A 24,165-nucleotide genomic window follows, 5' to 3' on the forward strand; every position below is an offset into this window, starting at 1 on the left:
AACAATTTACAATTACCAAAACCTGAAAGCCATTTCACATGTGCCTCATGACTGCTGTGAAATAAACTAATATGATATATTTAAAGAGTTTATTGATTAGTTTCTGATACTGTAATCTCTCTATCAAAGTGTTGCACTGAACAGCACTGATGTGATATTTCTATGTTTCATTATCTTTCCCTAAAGGCTTTGTTAAACATGTCGTCATACAGTGCGGCTTAACTGTGCACCTGTGGTGAATGAGTAAGCCTGTGTTTCTCAGGAGACTATTTGAATGTCTTTTGAACAGACATTTCTTACAGTCATCCTGATGGAGGCACTCGAGGGCTTTTACTATCTCTCTAAACTGATAGCATCCATACATTGATACTATAGTACCCTTTTGAAGGAACAGGTTGTGATAATTTTAGAACATAACCTGGACGACCCCTTGCATGTTATTGTTTGTGGAAAAACTACAGTAAACAGTAACTTTGAAAGTATAATACCTTAAGTAAAGCACCCATGTCTCCAACGATTGGCAGGGCAGTCTGTCAAAAAAACAGAAGAAAGAAAATCCATGAAACACCGCCGCAGTCTAACAAATCTTTCATGTTGCGGAAACGTTCTGCCATTGTTTGTTTGCTGCAACTGCATCTTGTAAATTGCTCAAAACATCAATTTAGAAGACCATCTTATATGCCTTTAAGGACTGTGGTTTCACCCCAAACATTTTTTAAGAAATTTCAATTTAGTGTTTCATTTTCAGTTTAAAGAAATGGTTTAATAACTTTGTAGCTCTAAGACAGAATGCTCACATCTTCAAAATATTGACGTTCTTTGGAGTTTGGAGAAAACATTTTGAATTGCAGCCCATGTATTTAACATACAGTGGACAATAGATGTGTTTCCTGAGTCTTTACAACACATGAATATATATATGTATTTAAATTTAAATCTTTATCTAAAATCTTTTACTTTGATGAAGCAGCAGCATTGGCGCTACCCTACAGCTATCAGAACTACTGTAAATGTTGGTTACTTGAAACACATGAAAAGACAAGAAAGACATGAAAACATGTTCTGACAACAGGGTGCTGCCAATTTGTTGTAAAAACGTTTCTTGAAAGTGATGTTGGTTAGTGAACAGCAGGACTAACTGCTAATTATCCAAAAACTGGAGCTACACTCTGAAAAGTGACTTTGAAATTGAGGTGCGCTCAGAAGTTTTCAGTGCTTCTTACTTACTGGTTCACCTGGGGGTCCAGCAGGACCTGGGAGGCCTGGTCTACCAGGGGAGCCCTTTAATTGAGACAAAGAAAAGAGTTAAAAATCCTTCTGGCTATGACAGCAAGCAGACACGCAAGGATTTACTGTAACTCCTCCCGCTTTTACACCCATCTCTGTTGGTGGGGATTTGTGTCCAGGAGCTGTGATACATCGTACTTGTTCATCCACAGTAGGTAGCTGACATTATTTCATGCTTCCAGTCATCTTTTATCTGCAGATGTGTGAGGCAGTGAATATATGTGGAAGGACAGACTCATCTCAAACTCACCTCTCTTCCCTGAGCTCCAGGAGGACCTAGGGGTCCACGAGGGCCCTGAAAAACACACAGACCCTCTATAATGTTGATGATTTTGACAATCATGTCTTATACAACCAGCTAACATCTGACACACATGGAGACTGTTATTGTAAAATAATTGCAATACTGCTGGCCACAGCATCCGTAAGGTAAAAATCAGTGAAAAATAAACTTCAACATCCTGTTTGTGTGTTGTGGACTCAGAGAATTTTCCACAAACCTCAATTCCTGGCTTTCCTGCAGGTCCCATGGGGCCCTAAGAACACATCACACATCTTGTTAACACCATCTGCCCTCTAGCACCCAGGATCCAATAAAGGAATTGTGTTAGACACCTTTTGCTCTATTGATTCTCTGTCTCCAACAATCTTGTATTTCAAAAATGAAAGCACACTCACTCGCAATCAAATCTGTGAGGTTCAAACTATCAGTTCAGAGCATATATGATGAAGGCAGAGTGCAATACGCCAGAGTCTCACAGTAATGACCAGGGTTTTCATCTGAGAGTGTACTTAATGAACACTGATCGTCATATTCAAAGAGGATCTATTTCTTTCAATACCTAAAGCCAAGAATCTGAAGGTATCACGGTTTGAAATAATGAATGTGGGAGATATAGACCAATCAATACAACATCATACTCACAGGCGGGCCCATGATACTCTCTCCAGGTTCACCTTTTTCACCATGGTCTCCAGGCAATCCTGGGACACCTCTCTCTCCCTGACAAAAAGACAAGGGAACAGTCAGTGGGGCTTCAGTGTTTGAGAATCCAGACGTCATAGAGAGCTGCATGATCATTATTCAGACTCTGCCTGAACTCGTTTTCCCTTTATGTTCCGCCTTTAGTAGCTTCAAGGGTAGGAAACACAACTATGTTCAAGGCTAGTGGCATGCACATGTTCATTATCTCTCTCATTTAAACTCATACATGTGTATTCAACGTGCCATTATTTCTTTCGATGACAACACCTTTGAACTGAGGCATCTTTAGTGCATTATTTTACGAACCTGCTCCCAAACTCAGCACGATATCATCAGAAGGTGTACGTAATGGATATATGGTTGAAATATATATCTAAAAGTAATGGATAAACGGTTGAAATACTTAATTCTAACAACTATTTATGGTATATGGCCAATTGTAGTAAATTATTATTGTAGGTTAACAATATCCACTCTTAAATATTAGCAGTAAATAACATCTAATTCAAAATCAATTTAAATGAACACATTGTGGGTGGTGTTCATGGAGTGCTTGAGTTCATCTGACAGGGGTGTGAATGTGTTGCCAACTGTTTTCCAATTAAAGCAGCTAGCAACAAAAGTCACTAAAAGTCACCAGATTACATCATATGGCGATTTCCATATTGATGAGGCCATAATGCATTCATTTGCATAAAGCTTTGTAGTCACTTGCACTGAGGGAGGGGATCACTTCAAGTCATATAAAAAGGTAGATAGAGAAATCTTGAGCCGAATAATCACAAATTCAATACGGGAACATATTTGAATAAAAACATTATTTTTTTTAAATCTACAAAGGGAGGAAGAAGATCAAACAAGTTATTTAAATATTTGCAACATGAAACGAACCATTCGCATATTTACGAGCTATTGGAATACCCTAATCCACATAATCAGAAGGGAAAGAAAGTGTCTCTACTCAAACCTGCTGTCCCACACTCCACATCTACTGCTGCCTGTTAGCATGGCGCAAAAGGAGAGGGACAGACTGGATGCTGTTTGCACAAGAGTTGTACAGCAAGCATGGGAATAAATTACAATATAATATTTGAATATTTCTCACCTTTTTTCGTGAGTTGCTAAATCTAACTTTATTCACTTTATATAAATATAGTCGCTGAGATGGTGGAACAAAATCTAGCTAAATCTAGCGAGCAACATGGCAGCACTGGTCTGTGGGGTTTTTAACAATTCTTATGTGATGACCTAAAAATAAGAATTTAAGAATGTTTTTTTAGTCATCTCAAATGCACAACAATAATTTCCACAGTAACCCACAATGGACAAACCAAGTGCTGGCTCTAGATAGGGCATCAAGTAGAGTTTCGCACCCAATGTACATTCTCCTACACGCTTGGGAGGCGAGCAGTATAAGTCAGTTGTTATGCTGTAGATGCCACTAAATCCTACACACTGGGTCTTCAAGGTTAAACATACATAGTTGCCATAAATATCATAATAAAAATCTATTTGCAGGTTAACATAGATGGTTGTGTTGGTGATGCTCCACCTCCACAGTGCTTCCTACCTTGGGCCCACGAGACCCTCTGGTTAGAGACAACCCATCGCCCTGTAAAACAACAGCAGGAAGACATCATGGTGGGGATTCACTGTGCATTTATCAGCAATTCACTTTGAAACCAAAGGTGCAGCTCAAGCACTAGAACATAGTGCTGGAACTTTAACAGGAATATCTATACGAGCTATACTCAACAGTGCAAACAGTCTGAACACAGCATTGCATTATGTGCTCATGTTCAATACTGTTTACAACATTTTTAATAGTTTCTATGTACTGGCAGAGGCAGACTGATAATGCCATACAACAGAGAAAAACCTTGATTGGAATAGAGGCTACTGTAAGCATTATTTACTGTACAGTTCAGATGAGGCATTGATTTCTGTGGTCAGCATGTATTAGTGTTACAAGTCCTACATTGCACAATGTAAATTAGCTGGGCAGAAGTTGTATTTAAACTAACACAGCAATTCTACAGTTTTAGGGTGAAATGTACCAATTCAATCAAGCATAAAACAGAGAAAAGTTTGGGAAGAACTGAACTTTATGATCCTATGCCTGCATTTTCTTTTTGAAAAACAAAAAAAGTTACATTAGGGATTATGCATCAGCACGCTACTGAAACAAAACTTTTAAATCAGTGCTTTAGAGTAGAGGGAGACTGCAAATCTATGCAAATAATAAAAGTCAAAAGAAACGAAGAGTAAATTGCTCATTATTCATTTAAAGGCAAAATCAATAAAGTGACATTAACTACTTGAGCAGGCTGACTCATTAAAGTTGCTCAGACCAGCACTGAGTTCTGTTTATTGCTTTTCTTCCTTTCTTTTCTTTGTCTTACATAACAAAGAGAATAAAATGTTTAGATTCCATTTTCCTCCAATGCCTCCAGACAGAAATGGCATTCATAAAAGACCTTCAGGATCTATGCAAAAAAACGTCTTCTACAATAGACATCTCTCTTTGTTTAGCTTTTCAGCTGTGTAACAACTTGTCATTGGCCTGTTGTAAACATCTATCATTGACACACACACACACAGCCCTCTTTTTCAATCACGTTCCAATTTTCACAGCACTGGAGTACATTAAAGAGGTTTAAATACTTCTGCCTGAACGCAATCTTTCCCTTATTACTCTGCTCAACTGAACATAGTACCACTTGCTTGATGAGTAGGCCTGCTGTCGGACTTAATGTTCAGTTCAGCTTTCCCGCACACAAACAAACATGATTGTTTAAAGCCGTAGAGCACTTGCCAGTGATTGAGGAATACAAGTGTCCTCAACCAAGACTGAGGCCTTGGCTGCACATGCACCGCCTTTTTGGTGAGGCTGTAATGAAGATTTCTATATGCAAAGCCATGTCCATAAAAGAGAGTGCTTCAACAGCTATAAGCTCCAAAATGGGAGGATAGGTCATTACACAGTGCTGGGGTTATCCAATGGTGGATTACTTATTGGCATTGCATCTCCATAATGTCATGGCAGCTACACAGCTGGGGGAGCTAGTTTCCTTTAACATATCTGCTGCTGTTACAGCTGTTTGCAGATGATCTGTTTTATGAACTTGAATTTCCCTCTGTTTTTGTTCCTGTTCTACACTAAGAGTTTCTGCTTTTGTGTCCTGAAGCAAAGAAGGTCAGATGAAGGTAACTGTATAAACTTAATATGGTACCCACCATATATCCACCTCCAGGCTCACCAGGCTCACCCTTAGGACCTGGAGGTCCTGGTAAGCCCATCACTCCACCAGAGTCCCCCTACAGACACAAAGACAGACAGTATTCAGATACTGAATGGAAAATGCAAAATGTCAGACAGGCTTTGTCATCTCAACAATGGAAAGGATCTGCTGTATTATACACAGGGATGTGAACAAAGAAGAGTCTGGGCCATTTTGCACATCAATATGTATAAACATTATTATTTTTTGTTGAAGGTGAAGTGCTGTCCACAAGGCAGAAACAGGAGCCTCTGCCTTTGGTTTCTTGCCTCAGATATATTTGGTGACTCTTGTCAGGGATAAAGTATCATTGAAATGTTTTCAATGTTCTAGCAAAAGAGCAAAATTTTGAGGCAGCGTTTCGCTCAGTCGGTAGAGCGGACGCCCCACATGCGAAGGGTCGCCGCAGGGGCCCAGGCTCGAGTCCCGACCTGTGTGTCCCTTTCCCGCATGCCATTCCCCATCTCTCATCTTCAGCTGTGCTATCAATAAAGGCAAAAAAAAGAGCAAAATTTGCTTAATTTTGATTCATCCCCCAGCAAATGTGTAAAAACAAATGTAGCACTATGCTAATTGTATGACATGCCACATTTATGTACACACATTTATTGTCCCCTGAGAATGATTTGTACTCTAGAAGGACCAAATTTAAATTTGCCCACTTCTCTAGTTAATGACTAAACACATGCAAAGCTCCAATCAGCCTCACCTACTTTGTCCTTGACACACTAAACTAACTATGGTAGACATGGTTTTAAATATTACCTATAAAATCAGCATATTAGCATTGTCACTCGGAGTATGTTAGCTTGCTGACCTTAGCATTAGCAATCTGGCATATAAAACACCATAAAACAGCAACTTATTTTTTTTAACATTTCAGTTTCTTTATGAATCAAACAAACAAAATTGAATGAATTAGTTATTCAGCTTTAGAGGTGCTGTTAGGCAGATGTATTTTATATATCCACAGAGCTAGTCTGGACTTGGTGTATCTAAAACTGAGCTAATTGTCTCCTGGTTCCAGCTGCATATTAAGCATGCAGACGTTGCTTGTTTTTTCACATGTATTTATTCATACACTGCCACACAAATGTACAACCAGAACTGCCTCTTGCATCAGTATAACAAAGATGACAGAGGAGATTTAAAAATGGGAATGGATGTAGGAGGCTTAAGCATTTTTCTGCCCTGGAGTGTAACAGTGTGACTCCAGTGGGAGGGGAATCTTGAGCACAGCTTCATTTATTTTGACGAGTGACAAACACTATCATGCATGTCAACTGTGCACTTTTCTTTAACTTTCAACACAGTATTTGCTGGTCCTACTGCAAGAAAAATGTACAAAAAACAGAGTAGTCAGAGGCATCAAAGGAACAAACACAAAGTCACAGCATGATTGAAGATGGAATGCAGGGCGAGTAATCTGAAAGGTGTCTTCACAAGTTGTCTAGCATGTTCAACCTGTGATAAAACATCATAGCTTTATTTTTTTCTTTGAGGTGAGAACTTGATTTGAAGTTTACCTACCTTTTCTCCTTTCAGGCCATCTCTCCCTGGAACCCCTCCCTCCCCTGGCGAACCCTGTAAATAGTGGTGAAAAGAGACACATCTATCACCGGGCCTTCATCTCCTCACGCACATTTATCTCCTCCTCCTCACTGCTTCAGCGGGCTGCCGTGTTCCAACATAATTTCCCTTAGCCAGGATTTATGAAATGCCTCTTTTCCCTCCCTGCTTTTGAGTAAAGACAGATGCTCATTACCGAAGCAGGTGTGGAGAACAGATTGGGCCTATGCCTCCATTCCTGGCATAAAGCGCTTAGATTTGCCTCTTTCCACTAATTAATTCTTAAATTTGATTACTGATCGTCTGTGTAAAAATTCTGGACTTTTCTTCCTACTTCCTCTCTGTCTCTGCCTGTTGACATCTTTCTGTTTATATCTCTCTTTCATTTTGGCAGAATGAATTAGATAGAAGAGGATATGGCAAGGTGATAGAAAAAAAAAGCAATGAGAAAAGAAAGGCTTGACATGAAGTGCTAGTGTCTAGTGCCAATATACTTACTGGCTCGCCTGGGAGTCCTGGGAGTCCAGGCAGGCCTTGCTTCCCCTGGCAAAACACAAAGAAAACCCAATACTTTAGGCTATTTTCTCCCATTGCTTGTTCACAGAATTGTCTGGACTTTCAAATGTTATAGCCCAGAGTTTTTTAGATAACAGTGTTGTTTAATAGCTGCTCCTGCTGTCTTTTTAATAAACCATAGTTAATTTCATGACAATTGGTACCGCTATACAATCGTTATACGGTTATTCTAGGTCAGCTGTTCATATACATTCCCACTTTTGCCTCATTATTATTCTCGCATACAAGGCTGAATTCAACAATCCACATACAGTATTACCACGGAAACTGCACAGTCAAATGATAACAGCTGAGAAAAGGAGTACACAAGCACCAGTATCCTGGCTGTTTATGTACAACACCATATGATCTAAAATATTGTTAATGAGATTCTATTAATGAAAAATAACGTAAACCTGAGTAGCCTTTGTCACACTCACAGGAGTATAATGTGGGTCAATCAACAGACCTTTTATCAATATTCAGCAGGTTTAAAATACTACAAAAGGTACCACAGACACAATACAAGACTCACCCCTGGTCCTTGATCTCCCTTTAGTCCTGGTGGCCCTATGTTTCCCTGTTAATATCCCCAAAAGGGATGAGTAAAAGGTAGGGGAGAGGAAGATTTTTTTTTTTAAAAGAACATAGTTTTAATTAGATTTTCTTTGTCAAAATAAATCTAGAATACAAAATACTGAGAGAAAGTATACATATATTTAATCTAGTATGTATCTGATTTCTTTTTTAGTTCAAGATACAGTGTTGCAACTCAAAGTGCCTTTAGACTACATATTTCATTCACCCATGCACACACATTCATACACTGATGCCATGGAAGATGCCAACTGCTGATCGGTTTTCGGAGTTAACCATTCATATGCATCCACACACCAATGGCACAGTTCGGGGTTCAATATCTTGCTCAAGGGCACTTTGACATGCAGAGGGGAGGAGCCAGGGATCGAACCGCAGATTCTCTGATTAGTGGACGACCTGCTCTACCTCCTGCCAACAAAAAGGAGTGAAGGTCCACTTCAGTCCTTTCTGAAAAGGAAGTACTTCAGTGCAGTGAAATTTTAGGCCCTGTTACAACAGCTCAAAAACACCAAAATGGATATCTACAATGATCTCTGGCAAGTTGCAGGTCTGTTGTCCGGTTCGGGACTTATTGTATGTCAAAGAAATTTTTTGTTTTATTTTCAACAATAAAAATGGCTGTTGCACAGATACTGTGCAGGGTTACACCAGGTGGTACTCAATGGACAATGAACCTGTTTTGTTGGCAGGGGATATCGATGCTCAAGTTTTTGTGCAAGTGCTAAGTCTTAAGTTACAAGCTACCTTGAAGCCTTGCGGTCCTTGAGCTCCTCTCTCCCCCTGTAAAAAGTCAAGAAGATAGACAACCATCATTTCTCAAGACGTCCAGAAAGAAAACAGTCAGGTAAGCAATTCCTCTTGCTGACTGCGGTAAGGTTTAAAACTTCCTCAAGGACCTTCATGAAGTTAGCTTTCATTTTGTGGGAAGGTTAAGAACATAGAGTTTTTCCTTTGCCAAGTTTGCTTCTTTGTTCTGAGAATGTGAATATAATCAAAGCAGAAACTTTTTCAAAACATTTTACCTCGGAGATACCATACGTAACATTTTTTGCCTCCGTTACGCTTAAACCTATCGTGGCCATATACTGAATATTTGTTTTTGACGCCTGCCATTATTCAGTAAGTCTTTCTTTCGTGGAGTCGTATCTCTGTTTGTGTAATTTCTTTTTCATTTAGCTGACATTCATTTGACGTTTGGTCAATAGCTGCTTCAGTGGCCTTTGTAATCTGCTTGCCTCACACATCTGTTGTTTTGAGGTCCAAACAATAATTGTACACCAGTGTATTCTGTGATCCAACTCTGCAGAGCACAAAGAAGATGTCGTACTCTGAACAGCAGGTGATGTTCAATTGTTCTCACTGAAATCAAATGTCAGCGCAGCTTTTGTTGATGTTATATAAGCAATGGAATAAATGTTCAAGTTGTGGTTTCAGTTGTTGGATGTGAATACAAGGTTCCTTTGGTTAAATTATCTTTAGTGAGAAATAATGATGAAGGAAATAGTTACCTGATCTCCCTTTTCTCCCTTTTGGGTCTTCTCCTTCATTTCCTCCTCAAACACAAGAGAAAACAGAGCACTTCAAAATCGGACTGGAGTGTACCTTCTGTACAAGTTGAAGGGCACCAACAGAAAAAGTCATACATAAACACTTCACGTGCTATGATACAACAGCTGCTTACAGTTCCAGAGAGCTGTCTTAATCCGTGAGCTGTCATCACCTAGAAGCAATAAAAAAGACACAGTGTTCTCTGAAGAGTCTCCACTAAACCCGCAATTAGAGTAAATAAAAATCAGATGAAAACTCTGATGGAATGTTGATTGTTTTTATACAGAAATAACACCATCTCTTACATACAAAGAGTATTTGCCCAACCTAAGTCTCCTGTTCCTGTACCAATCTGGACCTACAGTACATTAGATTAGAAAAGAATCAAACACTACTTAGATAGTTTTCTATTTCTTTTGTGTTTTCAAGTTCAGAAATGGGGTGACAGGGTCACTGCGGAGAGTCGTCTACAACAGAATAAAATAAAATGAAAGGGGAAAGGAAAGAAACAAGATAAGACACACTTAGTCCTCGAACCAATATAGCTGGAGAAAAGTCCAGATTAAATCCCAATTTAAATCAGCAATTGCTAGGAGTGTTTCTACAAAGTGACTTGATCTTCATTTCCTTATTTGCTCTAATTTTACATCAAATCAAAGAAAATAAAAATACACGACACACTGAGGACTAACTAACGTAAGTGGTCACACTGAGGACAATCGAAATCACAGTTTAACCCAAAAATGTATAAACTGAAAGTTGTGTTCAGATTTTTTTGCTTTTTCCACAACTTTAAAACACTCACACACCAGATAATGGTGAAATGGTGCAGTTACTGGTGGTACAAGACATTGGGACACTCGGACTGCTGAGAACATAACGTTTCAGTGCTGAAGACATATTAATAGCAGAGGCACATCTACCATCTAGATATGAAATGCACAGTAGAAATGTTGGTGTAAACTGCAGAAAAGGTTTTAAAGCGAGGCCAGTGTCTAAGGCCCTGTGAATAAAAAAGCGAGCAAAGCAATATCATCAGATTCTCATTACATCTTAATGTCCTCAAGGTCTTTGTGTTGTGTTAACCACATGTTTCATCCTTGTATGCAGTTATAACCAGTTCAGTCTAGGGTGGTTTTAGCATAATCAAAAAAGAAGCAAGAGACAATTGAAGCAATCTTGGAATTGAAAGTCATATCCAGGTGGGGAGACTTTTGGTGCCCCCATGGCACTTTGCCATTAGTTTACTCCCTTGATTTTTTGCCCTTGTTTCCTGACTATGTGCCTGTGAGCCCTTTGAGAGTGTTACTGTGATTAAGGGCTATACAGTACAAATAAACCTGACATGAAGAGCCTCCTTTAGCAACATGGTCAAAGTAACCTTCAGTAAGGTATTGAATCCCCTACTGTCCCTGTGGACTGTCTGCATAATCAGTCACCCTTCAACCTGCAGTCACTCACTGTAGCAGCTGCTGTCAATTTTCTTGCCTCATGCTGAACAATGTCTCAGTTCCATCAGTCAGTGACCACATCAGACATTTTTTTTTTTGCCAGAATATTTCACAAAAGCAGTGAAATGCTGCGGATTTTACTCAACATAACTTGGAATAACAGATTCAGTTTAATAGGTTATAAAACTCTATTGTAAAGCAATACTGGCAGCAATAAAAACAGGACGGTCTCAGAGCTGAAAAGACTGTTGTGCCACGTTAAAGGCGGTGGGGGAAGTGATGGCCGTGCATGCCTGTAAGCGCATTGCTCCTCCCAGTCACTAATAAATAGAGGCACAAGAAGGTTTATGAAGGGAGGGTAATGATCTGAACCCTTGCTTCTGCTGTGTAAGGGAAATCAATGCTTAACTGCCAAAATTATCTGCCACAGGAAAGCAGAGAGCACAGACAGAGACTGGTACTAAATATTCAAACAGCCTCATTTATCAAATGACTAATGTTTTCCCCTCTGCTGTGTGCTATAGCATACATCTCTTATATCCTGTGTGGCTCATTCCTCACTACACAACAATGAACAAGACTCAGTATTTCAGCTTTGATAGAACATTTCTTTATCTACCTCTCCCAGTTGAAATGAAGTTTAGGGAAAACAGACAACTATTCAAAAATAATTGCAAAGCAAGACCTCAATTAAACACCAGTTAAAATCACCTACATTGATATCTGTTCGTATTAAGGGAGTAGACTTTTTTTTTGGTTAGACAAAGACTCAGTAGGCTGCAGATATTTAGAACAAAACCCATTAACACAGAGTCATCTAAATGTCAGACCCTCTCTTTGTGACACGTTCTCCAACACCATGTTTTCATTGACACATTTTATACTTTAATTTCTATTTTACTCTTTAAAAAATGGTTCTCTTAGCTGCAGCATATCTTTGGAGTATGTACTGCCTCCCTACTGATCTATCACTGATCTTTTAGAGTCCATTTTTGATATTAAAATGTCACAGTAATGAGTTCTATCATCCCAGCAACACCCACTCTGTGTCACCTTCAGCGCACATCAGTAAACCACAATGATATCAGAGTTTCTCTATTTTATCTGCTTCTCAACTAAAAGTAGCACTAGAGTCTTCCAGCATCCTTTTTCTATAATTTACAATTATGAACATTATGAGTCGGTCATCTGCTGCATGGCCCCTATTAATTCACACTATAAAGATTCTTTTTGTAGGTAGAGCCAATTATTATTTGCATTTATGGCATCATCATCATCATAATGTGCCTGATAGTCAGTGCAATTTTAATGTGATACTAGATACACAGCTTTTAAGATATTTTGTGCATATTTCTCTGCTGTGAATAATAGTAAAGTGACTTCACCTGAAAAACAAGGGAGCAATTTTTCGAAGAAATCCAACGTGATTATTACATAACATCTTTGAAAAGGCTGTACATGTTCTGTGCCCTTTATCAACCCTGATTCACTGAATACACAGAAATTGACTGGACATTTGTTACAAGATGACATGCCAGCATGTTGGAGGTGTGAGGTAAACACTGCACTGCTCTTGCCTTTTCCTGGGCCCTCTTCTTCATATTAGAATGTGAAAAGCTTATTGATGCACAAAAGTTTGACATTTTCCCTTACAAGTGGGTCCCAGAGAACAGAGCATTGATGCTTTAATAATTTCTTATGTTGTTACTCATCCAACATGGTGTCCCTAGTGAAAACAAGATCGACAAAATCTAATACTTATTGGCCATGGATGGTATTTTGTGGGCTTTCACTGCTATATTGTACTTACAGGACCAGGAGGACCAGGGGGGCCAACGTCACCCTGAAAATACAGAAAACAGAAACATAATATCAATCACCACAGATTGACAGAGGGAAAGGAAAGGAAAGGAAATGAAAGAAAAGAAAAGAAAAGAAAAGAAAAGAAAAGAAAAGAAAAAATAGACAGCATAAAAAGGCACTTGACAAACTACTTTTAAAAGCAAGTTTTCACAGGTGACCTAGAACAGCTATATCAATAGGTTTTGAAACAACAATAAAGGAAGCAATAAGATGTCGAGACACTTAAGAGAAAATATTGTCTAATGCAATTGATGCGAGAAAAGCCATGAAATGAGAGGAAAGAAATCATTAAAGAATTCTTGTTAAAAAAGTATACAGCGATGGTGTGCATTTCATGTGCATCGTGCAGAGTGCTGCTGTACTTATCTCCTGTGTATATACAGTATATACATTACTGTGTAACCCTTTGTAATGGGCATACTGGGTACTCCAGGGAACCATACAAGGTTCTTAATTGTGATGCATTGCATTCGGGAGCCTCTATTCTCCCATTTATAATTTACAAGCTTTAACTTTCTTGCTTTTAATAAAACAAGAACACACAGCACATCTGCTACTACTATAAAAATACTCTGACAGTGCATGCTGTACCTTACCAAACCTAGACAATCCTCTACATTTTTAATTTTAAAAACAAAAAAAAGATTTAGAAGTTTTTAATCCCCATCTGGATCTGAATCAAAACACACATGATCATAGACAACCATGTTGAATACCTACATCCTGAGAACATAAGGGCTTATGGGGTTAATTAAAAAAGTCACACTGCTCAACTCCAATGTACCATGCTTTATACTTGTGTTATTTATGGGAACAGTTTTGGTTACCATACCATCATCAGGTTAAGGTTTTTAACCTTGTTAGCTGCATTTCTCTAGGGATGGCAGTGACAGCCAGTCCATCACTTTAGTCCATGTGGATGCATCACTGTTTGATGAATTGCCATGACATTTCATACAGACAATCGTGGTTCCCAGAGGATGGATCCTACTAATATTGGTGATCCCCTGACTTTTCATCTAGAAGGTCACTTAACCTGTGAAATATCTCAAGATCTACTAGATAGATCAGCACACACATACGCACACAGTCATGGTGATCCTCTAACCTTTTCTGTAGTGCCACAATTAGAACAACAATGTAGGATTGATCGTAAACACTTTGGTGATGCAGTGACTTTTTATCTAGAGTCATCATTTAATATTATTGTACCTGCTTAGCATTGGAGCATTGTCATCATTAGCATGTTAGTGTGCTCAAAGTAGAGCCTCACAGAGCGTTCCCTTTTAGGCTTAAAAGGAAACCCAAAATTTCTCTCTTTTGTGTGTTATTTTGTGTCTTATCTTGTGTCTTTTGCTGTGGATGAATTGTGAACAATACAGAATTATCAGAATTCATGGCTTTTCAATGAAAACAAATTTCAACCAGACTGCCCAGAGTTGATATGTGCACCTTGGATTGGATTAAATAAATGAGGATAATGAGTTTGACTAGAAATGATAACAAAGTGGCACTGTCTACATAAACAATAAAACATTATTTCTTGACCTAACACATGATCAAACATTCCTAAAAATTTAGCTTGATACATATTTTTTTGATTAGTATTCTGTATACTGCTAAGTGGCAGATAAACAAACTGAGGTAATTAAATAAAAGACATAAGGGCATAACTGAAAACCCTAGCCTTGGCTCTGTGCCTTCTGCAGGGAGCTTCAGAGGAAAGAGGAGGATAACTAACTCAGAAGGTTTAGCCTCTGAATTCTGGTGTATCATACCAATTATATCGCTTGAACTACCTTACCTCCACCACCTCTTTCTCTGTTTTCCTCTGCTCTGCCCCCACATCCCCTCTATACACACACAGGCTGAGTCTCAGGGACCATAAACAAAGGGAATCGTCATGTATGATGTTTGACATTGATGTGACTTACTTTTTGTCCTTTCATCCCGCTGGTCCCCTCAGCACCTGGCTGACCCTGTGGGAGGAGGCCTCTGTTAATGACTCTGTAACACGACAGCATTGTAAATGTCACTGCAGGAAAATACATACAGGGTCTCCTCTCTCTCCTTTCTCCCCTTTTTCCACTGGGACTCCAGACTCACCCTGTATGTGAAGAGAGCAGATCACTGACAGTGATTGACAGAAAAGACAGAAAGCTCAGAGAATGAAACTAATTACTATAGGAAAAGATAGACTACACTAAAAAAAAAAACACCTTGTGGCTTTATGAGGCTATGGGGTTGTAAGTCGTGCAGGATAATGAAAAACTGAAGCCCCTGTTGCATTGCAGCACTTTTCCACATTTCCATGTTAAAATCATTCCCCTGTCTGCCAACAGATGGCACTTTATGACTGCTTGTGAGCTGTCCTTGGAGTATTTTTTAAAATCTGATTTCTTCCTGTCTGTTATGTGGAGAATACTCTAAGTAAACAAAATTGTAAAACTATGTATGTTTATACGTGCACCTTGATCAATTACACATTCACACAGTGAATGAATAATTAGAAAGATTTGTGACAGAGATCTTAAGATTTTTATAAAGATATATGCAGGAGATTATAAATTATACTATGTGCGTTCCCCAACGTCTTACTACAAGTGTTTCATTTTTTATTTTTTTTATTTATTTTAGCTACACAGCAGCAGTGTGGCTAATCATTAACCAAGTGCATCTGTAATAGCAGAAACCCACATCTCACATCTCCTGACACTCTTAGTACAGCTCATTGTGATGTGTTTTTCCTCTCCAAATAGTAACACACATAACAGAGAGCAACAACAACAACAAAATAATGTGGCTGTTCATCAGAGATTATTGTAGTTTCGCGTGACATGTGTGAAGATTTGTAGGGAACGCTTCAGATACTCTGTGCTGAGACATTATAGAGCATCTGTTTAGCAATCTGAGAACTCAGAGAGGCATCTGAGAAAGGTTGCAGCGTATTTGCTCACTCTTTAGCGGCACCTGGACTCTAGCACACAATAATTTCCATTCAGTCCCAGCCCCTCCCCCATACCTTCAACTTGCTAACGACTGCCGCTGTAATACCATTCATTTAATAAGATATAGTCACTGTTTTACCATCCAAATTATGAGCTGATATTAAGTCAGCAGACTACTGCCATGTGTGAACAGATGGATTGTCCTATTAATATTTTTAGGCGGGGAGGACAGACAAGTGACAAAATTGACTTTGAGTACTAATTGTGTTCTGTGCCGATTTATCAACCACATGGGATTTCATGACTTTACCACCATAATCTTACCAATTATATCACTGTTGTCATGCTATCAGTTAGAGGCCTTTTTCCTAACAAAAGCTGCTTACAGTACTGTATTTGTAAAGTCTTACAGTAACTGTAAACCACATACTAAGCTCGTTTCCCATTGGCAGTTTTCTGAGTTATGACTGACATTCAATGTAAATTGTATTCTGCAATAGACGTTATCATTGTTCGATCTCCATGAAAGATCATTCAAAGTCAATTTATTTGGCAGAGGGGTATGTAAGTTAATAAACCTTTCAAATGAGATTAACTGCAGCACGGTCAGTATTTATCCAGATTAGCACTGTATTTACACAACGAGAAAGCCCAGCGTGTATAGGACAGGGAACCAGTCCACCAGTGGAAGTCTGTGGGTGATGTTGACTTTGAGGCACCCGGAGTCATCAAACTGCAATTAAGCCTGTCTGCATTCCTCTCCGTCTCTCCATCAATATCTGCAGTGTTCTGTCAGAACCCGTTTGAGACTGTCAGTGGGAGATACAGTTATGGAGACGTGATTCATGAGAACACCGCCTTCCCAGCACATAATTCACCGCACAGACCTCCTTTTTTTCATTTTAAAACATTCACACTCTGCTGAGTGAGCGAGAGGGGGCTCAGCTCACACAGATGTTACACAAGCTGCAGTTTAGTCTAACTTACATCTGTTTTGTCCAAGCTAAAAAATGCACAAGGACGGCCACTGAGAAGTATAGAGAATCCCTGATGCTGCTCATTTATTACTGCCTGTGGAAAACTGTTACTTTGCATTCCTCACATCTATCTGCTCATGTTGGATTGTGTAAATTCTTCCAAATTCTTGGCTTTACTTGTTTCACTTCAGTAGATTCAAATGTGAAGCCATTCTTTGCAACAAGCGAGTTCCCTTGTCCTCCACAGCAGGCATGAATTTATAATGACAAAGCAAAGATGTATCCGTAATGTAAGGGCATGACTGATTCATCGCATGGGCAAGATTGATTTGCACATTAAATTTAAGCGTTAGAGCAGTGTTTCTCAAACTTTTTACTCAAACAACCTCAGAAAACATTAGGTTTTCCCTGTACCACTATTAGACCTTAAAATACAGCAGCATAGATACAGCTATGAACGGTTTACACATGAAGCAGGTTTTAATTCCAATAAGATAATTTATTGTTGACTGTTGTTAAATCCTGAATGAAACCACTTCCAGAATCAGAGCTAATTTGGTGGAAAAAGAGGTACTCTTGATTGATACATCTATTTCTAATATTTCCCATTTAGAGACACAATTGAAGTGTTTTTGAAAAATAAATTTTTTGTCTAGTAACCTTTTTGTCCACAGATTTGAGGACTCTTCCTATTTAATTTAACAAATATTTCATGTACCATTGGAGAAACGTTACGCAACTCCAGTGGAGAACCAGTGCTGTAGAGCATTTTCTGGACCCAACAGGAGTCCTTGAGTGTGTTGTTTCTTGGAACAACAAGGGAAAAAACAGAATTAGCCATCTTGATCATTATTATTATTATCAGTAGTAGTAGTAGTAGCAGTAGTAGGAGAAGGAGTAGTTGTAGTAGTAGTAGTAGTAGTATTTCCCTTCTTCTAACTCGCTTGTCGCAAAGAATGGCTTCATATTTGAATCTCAGGGAAATACATTTCACTATGATTGGATCTTATGATTATATCTGACAAATAATAAATTGAATTAAATTAAATTGACCTGAATTGATTTGTTTTTGTAATTCCCGGGACATCAAACACATAAATGGGAAATAAAATGGATCAGCATGAGCACAACACTATACCACCTGTTGTGTTTTATGAATGCTTTACTCATATGCTATAATCATAATGAAACCTTTAATCTAGTCCCAAAGGGATAGTTTTAACAGACACTGTTTACACTGTACAATAATTATACTGTTAATTTTACATTAGCAGCACCTTTATGGCAGCTATTTTTTTCCACTGTTTTCACAAACTGCACAGTCATTTATTTCAAAGTGAAGTAGCAATTGCAAAAATGATGCTGGACCAACAACCTCAGAGCTGTTTCCTTTCTGCCAAGTGAAAGTTTGAGTTTTACGGCTTCATTTTATGATATGAGACTAATTCAAGTGAGATAATAAAGCTGCAACTGAGCAGCAAATTACAGAAAATGCATGAAAACTTCATCAAGGTAACCTCTGTTAGGTAATACTGTGCCATTTTTCATCCCAACAAAAACCACTATCCATTGTGCCTCCGCCTATGGTATACCTCCTGCAATCCCATTTGTTTTGAAGTATAATAAGTGTGTCCTCATACAGACAACTTTCTTTTTCAAGGTTGGCCAGCTGACACTTCTCCTTCCTCTGGGCAGAGGGAGCAGGAGGAATTCTGCGGCCTGAGCTGACACCCCAGCAAACGACGCACCTATACATCAAATGAACAGCTGCGGTCAAGAGGTTGTCCACTACACAATAGCTTTCACTCTCAACGTGATCACAAGTGGGCCACTGGAGCCTTGGTAGGTGGTGGGTGTGTGCTGAGGGGTTGGGGGTGTGGTTGTAAAGGAAGCAGGTAACAACAGAGACAGTGGGAGGCCTGCTAGAGGTCCATGTTTTTACACTGCACAACACATGTGCCTCTAGTGAGCTACAGCACCCCTGGGCTTCATGAAAATGATTGCAGAACCTTTCTGCAAAAAGCAATGTATGTAATGGCCATCTGTCTGCTTGGAGTGTGAGCATTTGAGTCACACTGTGCTGCGCTGCGGGAGGTGTAGGGCGGAAACGGCTATTTAACTTGCATAGCAGATACGCTACAATTGACTGAAAGGTGCCATTTCTGATGAGAGAGATCAGTCCGAGACTGCAAACACAAAAAGGTCACTCAAGGACAGGAGGTCTTGTCACACATGTGTTTGACTGACTTCTTTGGGACAACTACACACACTACATCTTTATACAGACAAAACAGTGCAGATGATTAAACTCCTCGTCCATCTGGAGGACTGCAACAGTGAAAACTGCTCAGTCATCTTGACAATTCACCCTTGCTGGAAGAGCACGTATGGGCCAGTTTATCAAACATGGAGACAGCTCAAATCTACTTTAAATGCCAAACGCCTGTACTTTGTTTTGTGATGAATAATATTTTGAGTGATACCTTGACACTTGCTCCTGCAGAGGTTCCTGAGGGACCCTGCAATTACAAGCAATGAAATAGACTTTTTACACAGACAAAGGATGAAAGATTTTGTGTCACAAAAAGACAATAATATGAACACTGTTGACTAATACGTATGTTAATATTCATCATCACTTTCTAACCTTACTAAGCCTTTCCTAACCCCCATTTAAAGCAGTGAGTTTAATTGAAAAATATTCCTTTATAATATAATATTACAACAAAGGCCTGTTGTATTATATTTTCTAACCTTTGCACTAATGCTAGCTCTCATTTAAAAAAAAACATGGCTGGCCCCCAGCAGTCTATAGATTATCTTTGAGTGTGTCTTTGTTGTGTGCCTTTCACTGACTCTCCTGTTGTCGTGCAATGCTAATTTGACTTTAAAAAATATCTGCTGCCCCCACAACTGCACTGCAATGTCCTGCTGCCAATGGACAAGAGAGAGTGATGCCCTGGTGTGTGTTTTGAATAGATGATTTTGCCCCTGAGATCTACCTCAGCAAAACAAGTGACTCATAAATGCCAATACCAGGGGATAGAGGTACGCTGGCACATGCTAAGAGTATCATCAGGACACTGCCATTTAGAAATGTCACACCTTCTCCAGCCTGCCTTTCTTTTGTCCTATGACTTTGTGTCCTACAACTTTATGAGTTATTAAGGAGGCAGGGGATTCTTTGCAGTCATGCAGCAGTGGTTTAACAGTGAGTGCCTCGATTATATTAAAGATAATTGAACCTATTGAGCAGAACAGTGACAGAAGCAGAACAGAAACTTGATCTGGATTTCTGGGCGAAATCAAAGAAGACAAACCCTATGTACTGATCAAGAATGTAATCAGGGCAATAGGGCATGAAAATAATTGGACACCCAAAGCAACAGAGCTACATGATCCTAAACAGTCCTATTTGTCCTGATATCAGAGCAGTTAAGAGTCTGACAAGCTGTCGCCTATAACACATCGCAGTGTTTGTGCCCTTTAGTGTGTGGGTCACTACACAAACACACAAACAATGACTGGGATTGGTTTGGATGCCCTGAGGAAAAGACCATAATTCAAGGAGTCAACGGGCCTTACAGGCAGACTTGTCCTACTCATCAATACGACTATTCTAAAGTGCTACCTTAATATAGCCCTTGTGGTTTTGTGCTAATAATGTAGCTTGCTTGCAGCAATATAGGGGAATGGGAGAAGATTTTAAAGAGATCAATAGAGCCTGTGTGATTGCTCTTTTTAAGCTGTATTGCATGTCTGCTGTGAGTGTTTGCTTTAATATGCTTTTATAATTACAATAACTTTGTAGCTTTCGCAATGTGTTCCATTTTAGACGAGTCTTGATGGAAAAAGACGCTTGTAATCTCTTGTAAATTCTGGGTGAAATAAAGTTGAACTGAAATTGATTTTGAATGGTAGAAAATCTAGAAAATGAGCTACTGCTGTTTTGTATCGCTTGAGCTAAGCTGTCAGTGTTTGTTATTCGGTTTCAACTGCAATCACTGCAGATGTATAGCAAGTCATTATTCATTATGGTGAGATGGACGCATGACACTCTAAACTGTTTTTATATACAACAGTAGCACTGCAGATGCTGATGGAGTTAATCTCTTTACCTTAATTTAATAGGTACAATGTCAGTACAAATGTGTCTGCGATGTGTGTGTTACTGTATAACTTACAGGCAGGCCTCTGGGTCCAGGCTCCCCAGTCTTTCCTCTTCGTCCCTAAGGAAGGCACAAAAAAAGAAAAGACCAGTGAGTGAAGATGCAACAACAGGTGTAGCACCGTATACATGCTGCCAGCAATTAAGGCTAGACAGCAACTCCTGTCGCAGTCTCTAATTTGCTTTTAATTAACAACAAGAAAACAGCTTAATTGCTGCACCCCGTGTGGCCCACTAGTCTTTGTTCCCTCCTCTGGTTTACTGCCTCCTTTCCAGCTGTGTGAGTCCCTCGGTGCATTAATCAACCCAAGGAGCAGATACAGCAGCAAACAGGCCAAGCCAGCCAGTGCTGTCCAGCATTGCAAAACAAGGTCAGACACAAGTGAGTATTTTGAAATGTCTTTTTTTTTTTGTGACATTTTGTGAATTGCAAAAACGGCCTTGGTGCTTGAAAATCTGCGAGTCTTGAAAAGCTGACATCTTAATGAGATGTAATGCTATCTGAACCAAACCAAAGTTGGTATAATTTACATCAAGAGGGTTTATGTCCTCGTGAGAAAAGAGGATAAAGCTCTGTGGATATCCTTACAGCTATCCTATAAACTGGCAGAGCATCACTAGCTGTGCGTTATAAGGAGTGCCTGGAATTAGCTGGCAAGATGGGCCGAAAATCAACCCAATTAGAAGATGTTAATACTCTGGCCAATATCAATTCACTGTACGGCAACATAATCAACAGCAGAAGCATGAGACAATGCAGATTTCTGTATTACCGCTAAATATGATTACCTCTTTCTAATAGGAGTTTCATCATCTGACACAATTGCTATATTGAAAGATTATATTTCTCTTCTACTGTATGTGTCAGTACGGGTGACACACAAAATCACTTCTTCCCTCCATCGAATTAGTGGCAGAGTAGATGTCTGTGGAGAGGAAAGGATCAGTGGCTGCTGAAAGAAAAGTAGAGAATCACAAAGCAACGCCCCCGATTCTTCCCTCTGACACTCTATGTATGCAGACTTTGATTAACTGGGTCGAATTTGACATGTGCGTTTGCCTCCAACAAAGACAAAGGGAGGAACTTCACTGAGAGATGTTGCTTTTAATCATCTGTTTTCATGTGCACCCTTGCTTATATGCTATGTGTGTTTCTCTGTTTGGAGTCCACACTTTACAGGATTATGAAAAGGTATAGTAGAGTAAATATTAACCTTAATAATGACACAGTTAAATCAGTGTGTGCCTACTCATGGGAATGGTATGCTGCTGTTTGATGTACCAACACAGCCTTGGCCAGTCTCTTTTCATGATCTGTGTTAACATAGCTAGTAGGATACATGCGTTTAATGAGAGCATGAATGAGCGCTAGGTCGACAAGAGCTGGAAGACGTCGAAATGCATTGATGTGCAGGTACACCTGCTTCAAACCTTGAAATCCTTTCCTTCAAATGACTGACATTACTGTATATTGCATTTGGGAATACCCTCTTTGAAATGTAATTGAGGTTGGTTAGGTTTGTGGCACAAAAAGAGCAGTCAAAGCAGCAAGTGTTCAGTGAGTGACTATGTATTCAATGGGTGCTACCTGCAGATTCAAAACACATCACCTTTGTGTAAAATAAATGGTTTATTTCTCTCAAACAAAGACAGAGTTTTTGGTGACGGTGGATGTTGTTATTTTTCCTCTTTCACTGATGATGAATAGGCTGACACTGATTGCTACAGTTGCAAAAAGACTGTTTTTCATAGCCTAAGCCCCTACTGCTGCCCTTTCTCCCCTGAACTCCACAACAAAAGCAGATTACGATAAGTAATTTAGTTATTGAATATTTCATATGCTATTATTCCAAGCTGGTCATGAATTATGCAGTTTTTATTCTCCATGTTTGCCCTTAAATCTATTTTAACACCAAAGTGCATGTGAATTGTATGTCCATGCATTTGCATATTATCAAAATAAAGTGCAGTAATCTAGATTTTAACTTTCAACAAATTAAGTCAGGTGGTGATCTGGGGTTAACTTCATATTATTATTAAACATGTACCTGAAGCATACCTGCAAGTTATAAAAATTTTGTTAATAAGATGGTTTGATAATGCTTTCCTACTTTTCTGTCGTACATTTTGCTCATTAATAAATACACCTATCTAAACCAAATGTATTGTAATACAACAGCCATGCTATAAATCCTACCTCTCTGATGATAATAATGTCCAATTTTTATTTAAACTTATGTAGAAAGTTGTTAAATCAGCTTAATGGCCTTTTGGAGGATTTGTGTTGCTTAATTGTATTGCATTATACTAAGAGGTGTTTTTTTTCATTACTTAGTCTCACTCATTGACATAAACGGGTTGGACAAACCACTGTATGTAGCTCAGTGTAGATAAACTTGGTGAGGTTTCTTCTTTAAAAATATATTCATTAAATATTTATAAACACCAACAGCTCAGGCAGTCCAATCCATTAAAAAAAGACTACACCAGGTGACCTTGGGGTTAAACTGACACTTAGCACACCATCCCAAACAAATCTGTGCACAGTGACAAGAAATAATTAGTCCAGAGCACAGCTGTCATCACCGTTTGCACTCAGTTGACTCTAAACTGAAACACCTGCAAGTGACACAGCGAGATAACTGCCTCTGAAGGGACATACTGGCTCTGGAATATTGAGATAATCAAGATGCCTTCGACCACCACAGTGCCCATGGAAACCCCAAAATTACAGCAACAGTTTGAGAAGTGTCTGAAGTGTTTCAGAGCATTATCTCAGGGTTTTAAGTTAAATTCGGTGTTGTTAATGCAATCCCAATTATTTATTCTGTTCTAAATGTCATGTTTGGACCTCCTGGACTTGTAAAAGAGTAACTACAGGGTTACACTGACATTTTGAATCGAGGTAATTTTATAATCATGTTGAGACATGT

At 39.1% G+C, this 24,165-nt stretch overlaps 1 protein-coding gene across 5 annotated transcripts in view; it reads right to left on the reverse strand.

Moving 5' to 3' along the window:
* The window catches only part of LOC104940201 (collagen alpha-1(XIX) chain), a 94,450-nt gene that overhangs the window by 22,929 nt on the left and 47,356 nt on the right, over window positions 1–24,165 (reverse strand). For all 5 annotated transcript variants that reach the window (XM_019275630.2, XM_027278429.1, XM_027278428.1 and 2 more), the window contains 18 exons: window positions 21,249–21,293; window positions 19,548–19,583; window positions 15,193–15,246; window positions 15,074–15,118; window positions 13,087–13,119; window positions 9,959–9,997; window positions 9,786–9,830; window positions 9,022–9,057; window positions 8,213–8,257; window positions 7,621–7,665; window positions 7,084–7,137; window positions 5,510–5,590; window positions 3,843–3,884; window positions 2,213–2,290; window positions 1,788–1,823; window positions 1,538–1,582; window positions 1,228–1,281; window positions 489–530 (listed from right to left, as the gene is read on the reverse strand). In XM_019275630.2, coding sequence (XP_019131175.2) covers window positions 489–530; window positions 1,228–1,281; window positions 1,538–1,582; window positions 1,788–1,823; window positions 2,213–2,290; window positions 3,843–3,884; window positions 5,510–5,590; window positions 7,084–7,137; window positions 7,621–7,665; window positions 8,213–8,257; window positions 9,022–9,057; window positions 9,786–9,830; window positions 9,959–9,997; window positions 13,087–13,119; window positions 15,074–15,118; window positions 15,193–15,246; window positions 19,548–19,583; window positions 21,249–21,293 — 855 coding nt within the window. The remainder of the gene's footprint in view (window positions 1–488; window positions 531–1,227; window positions 1,282–1,537; window positions 1,583–1,787; window positions 1,824–2,212; window positions 2,291–3,842; window positions 3,885–5,509; window positions 5,591–7,083; window positions 7,138–7,620; window positions 7,666–8,212; window positions 8,258–9,021; window positions 9,058–9,785; window positions 9,831–9,958; window positions 9,998–13,086; window positions 13,120–15,073; window positions 15,119–15,192; window positions 15,247–19,547; window positions 19,584–21,248; window positions 21,294–24,165) is intronic.

Source organism: Larimichthys crocea, chromosome III (genome assembly GCF_000972845.2).
Source record: "Larimichthys crocea isolate SSNF chromosome III, L_crocea_2.0, whole genome shotgun sequence".
In the NCBI taxonomy this organism is placed as follows: domain Eukaryota; kingdom Metazoa; phylum Chordata; class Actinopteri; family Sciaenidae; genus Larimichthys; species Larimichthys crocea.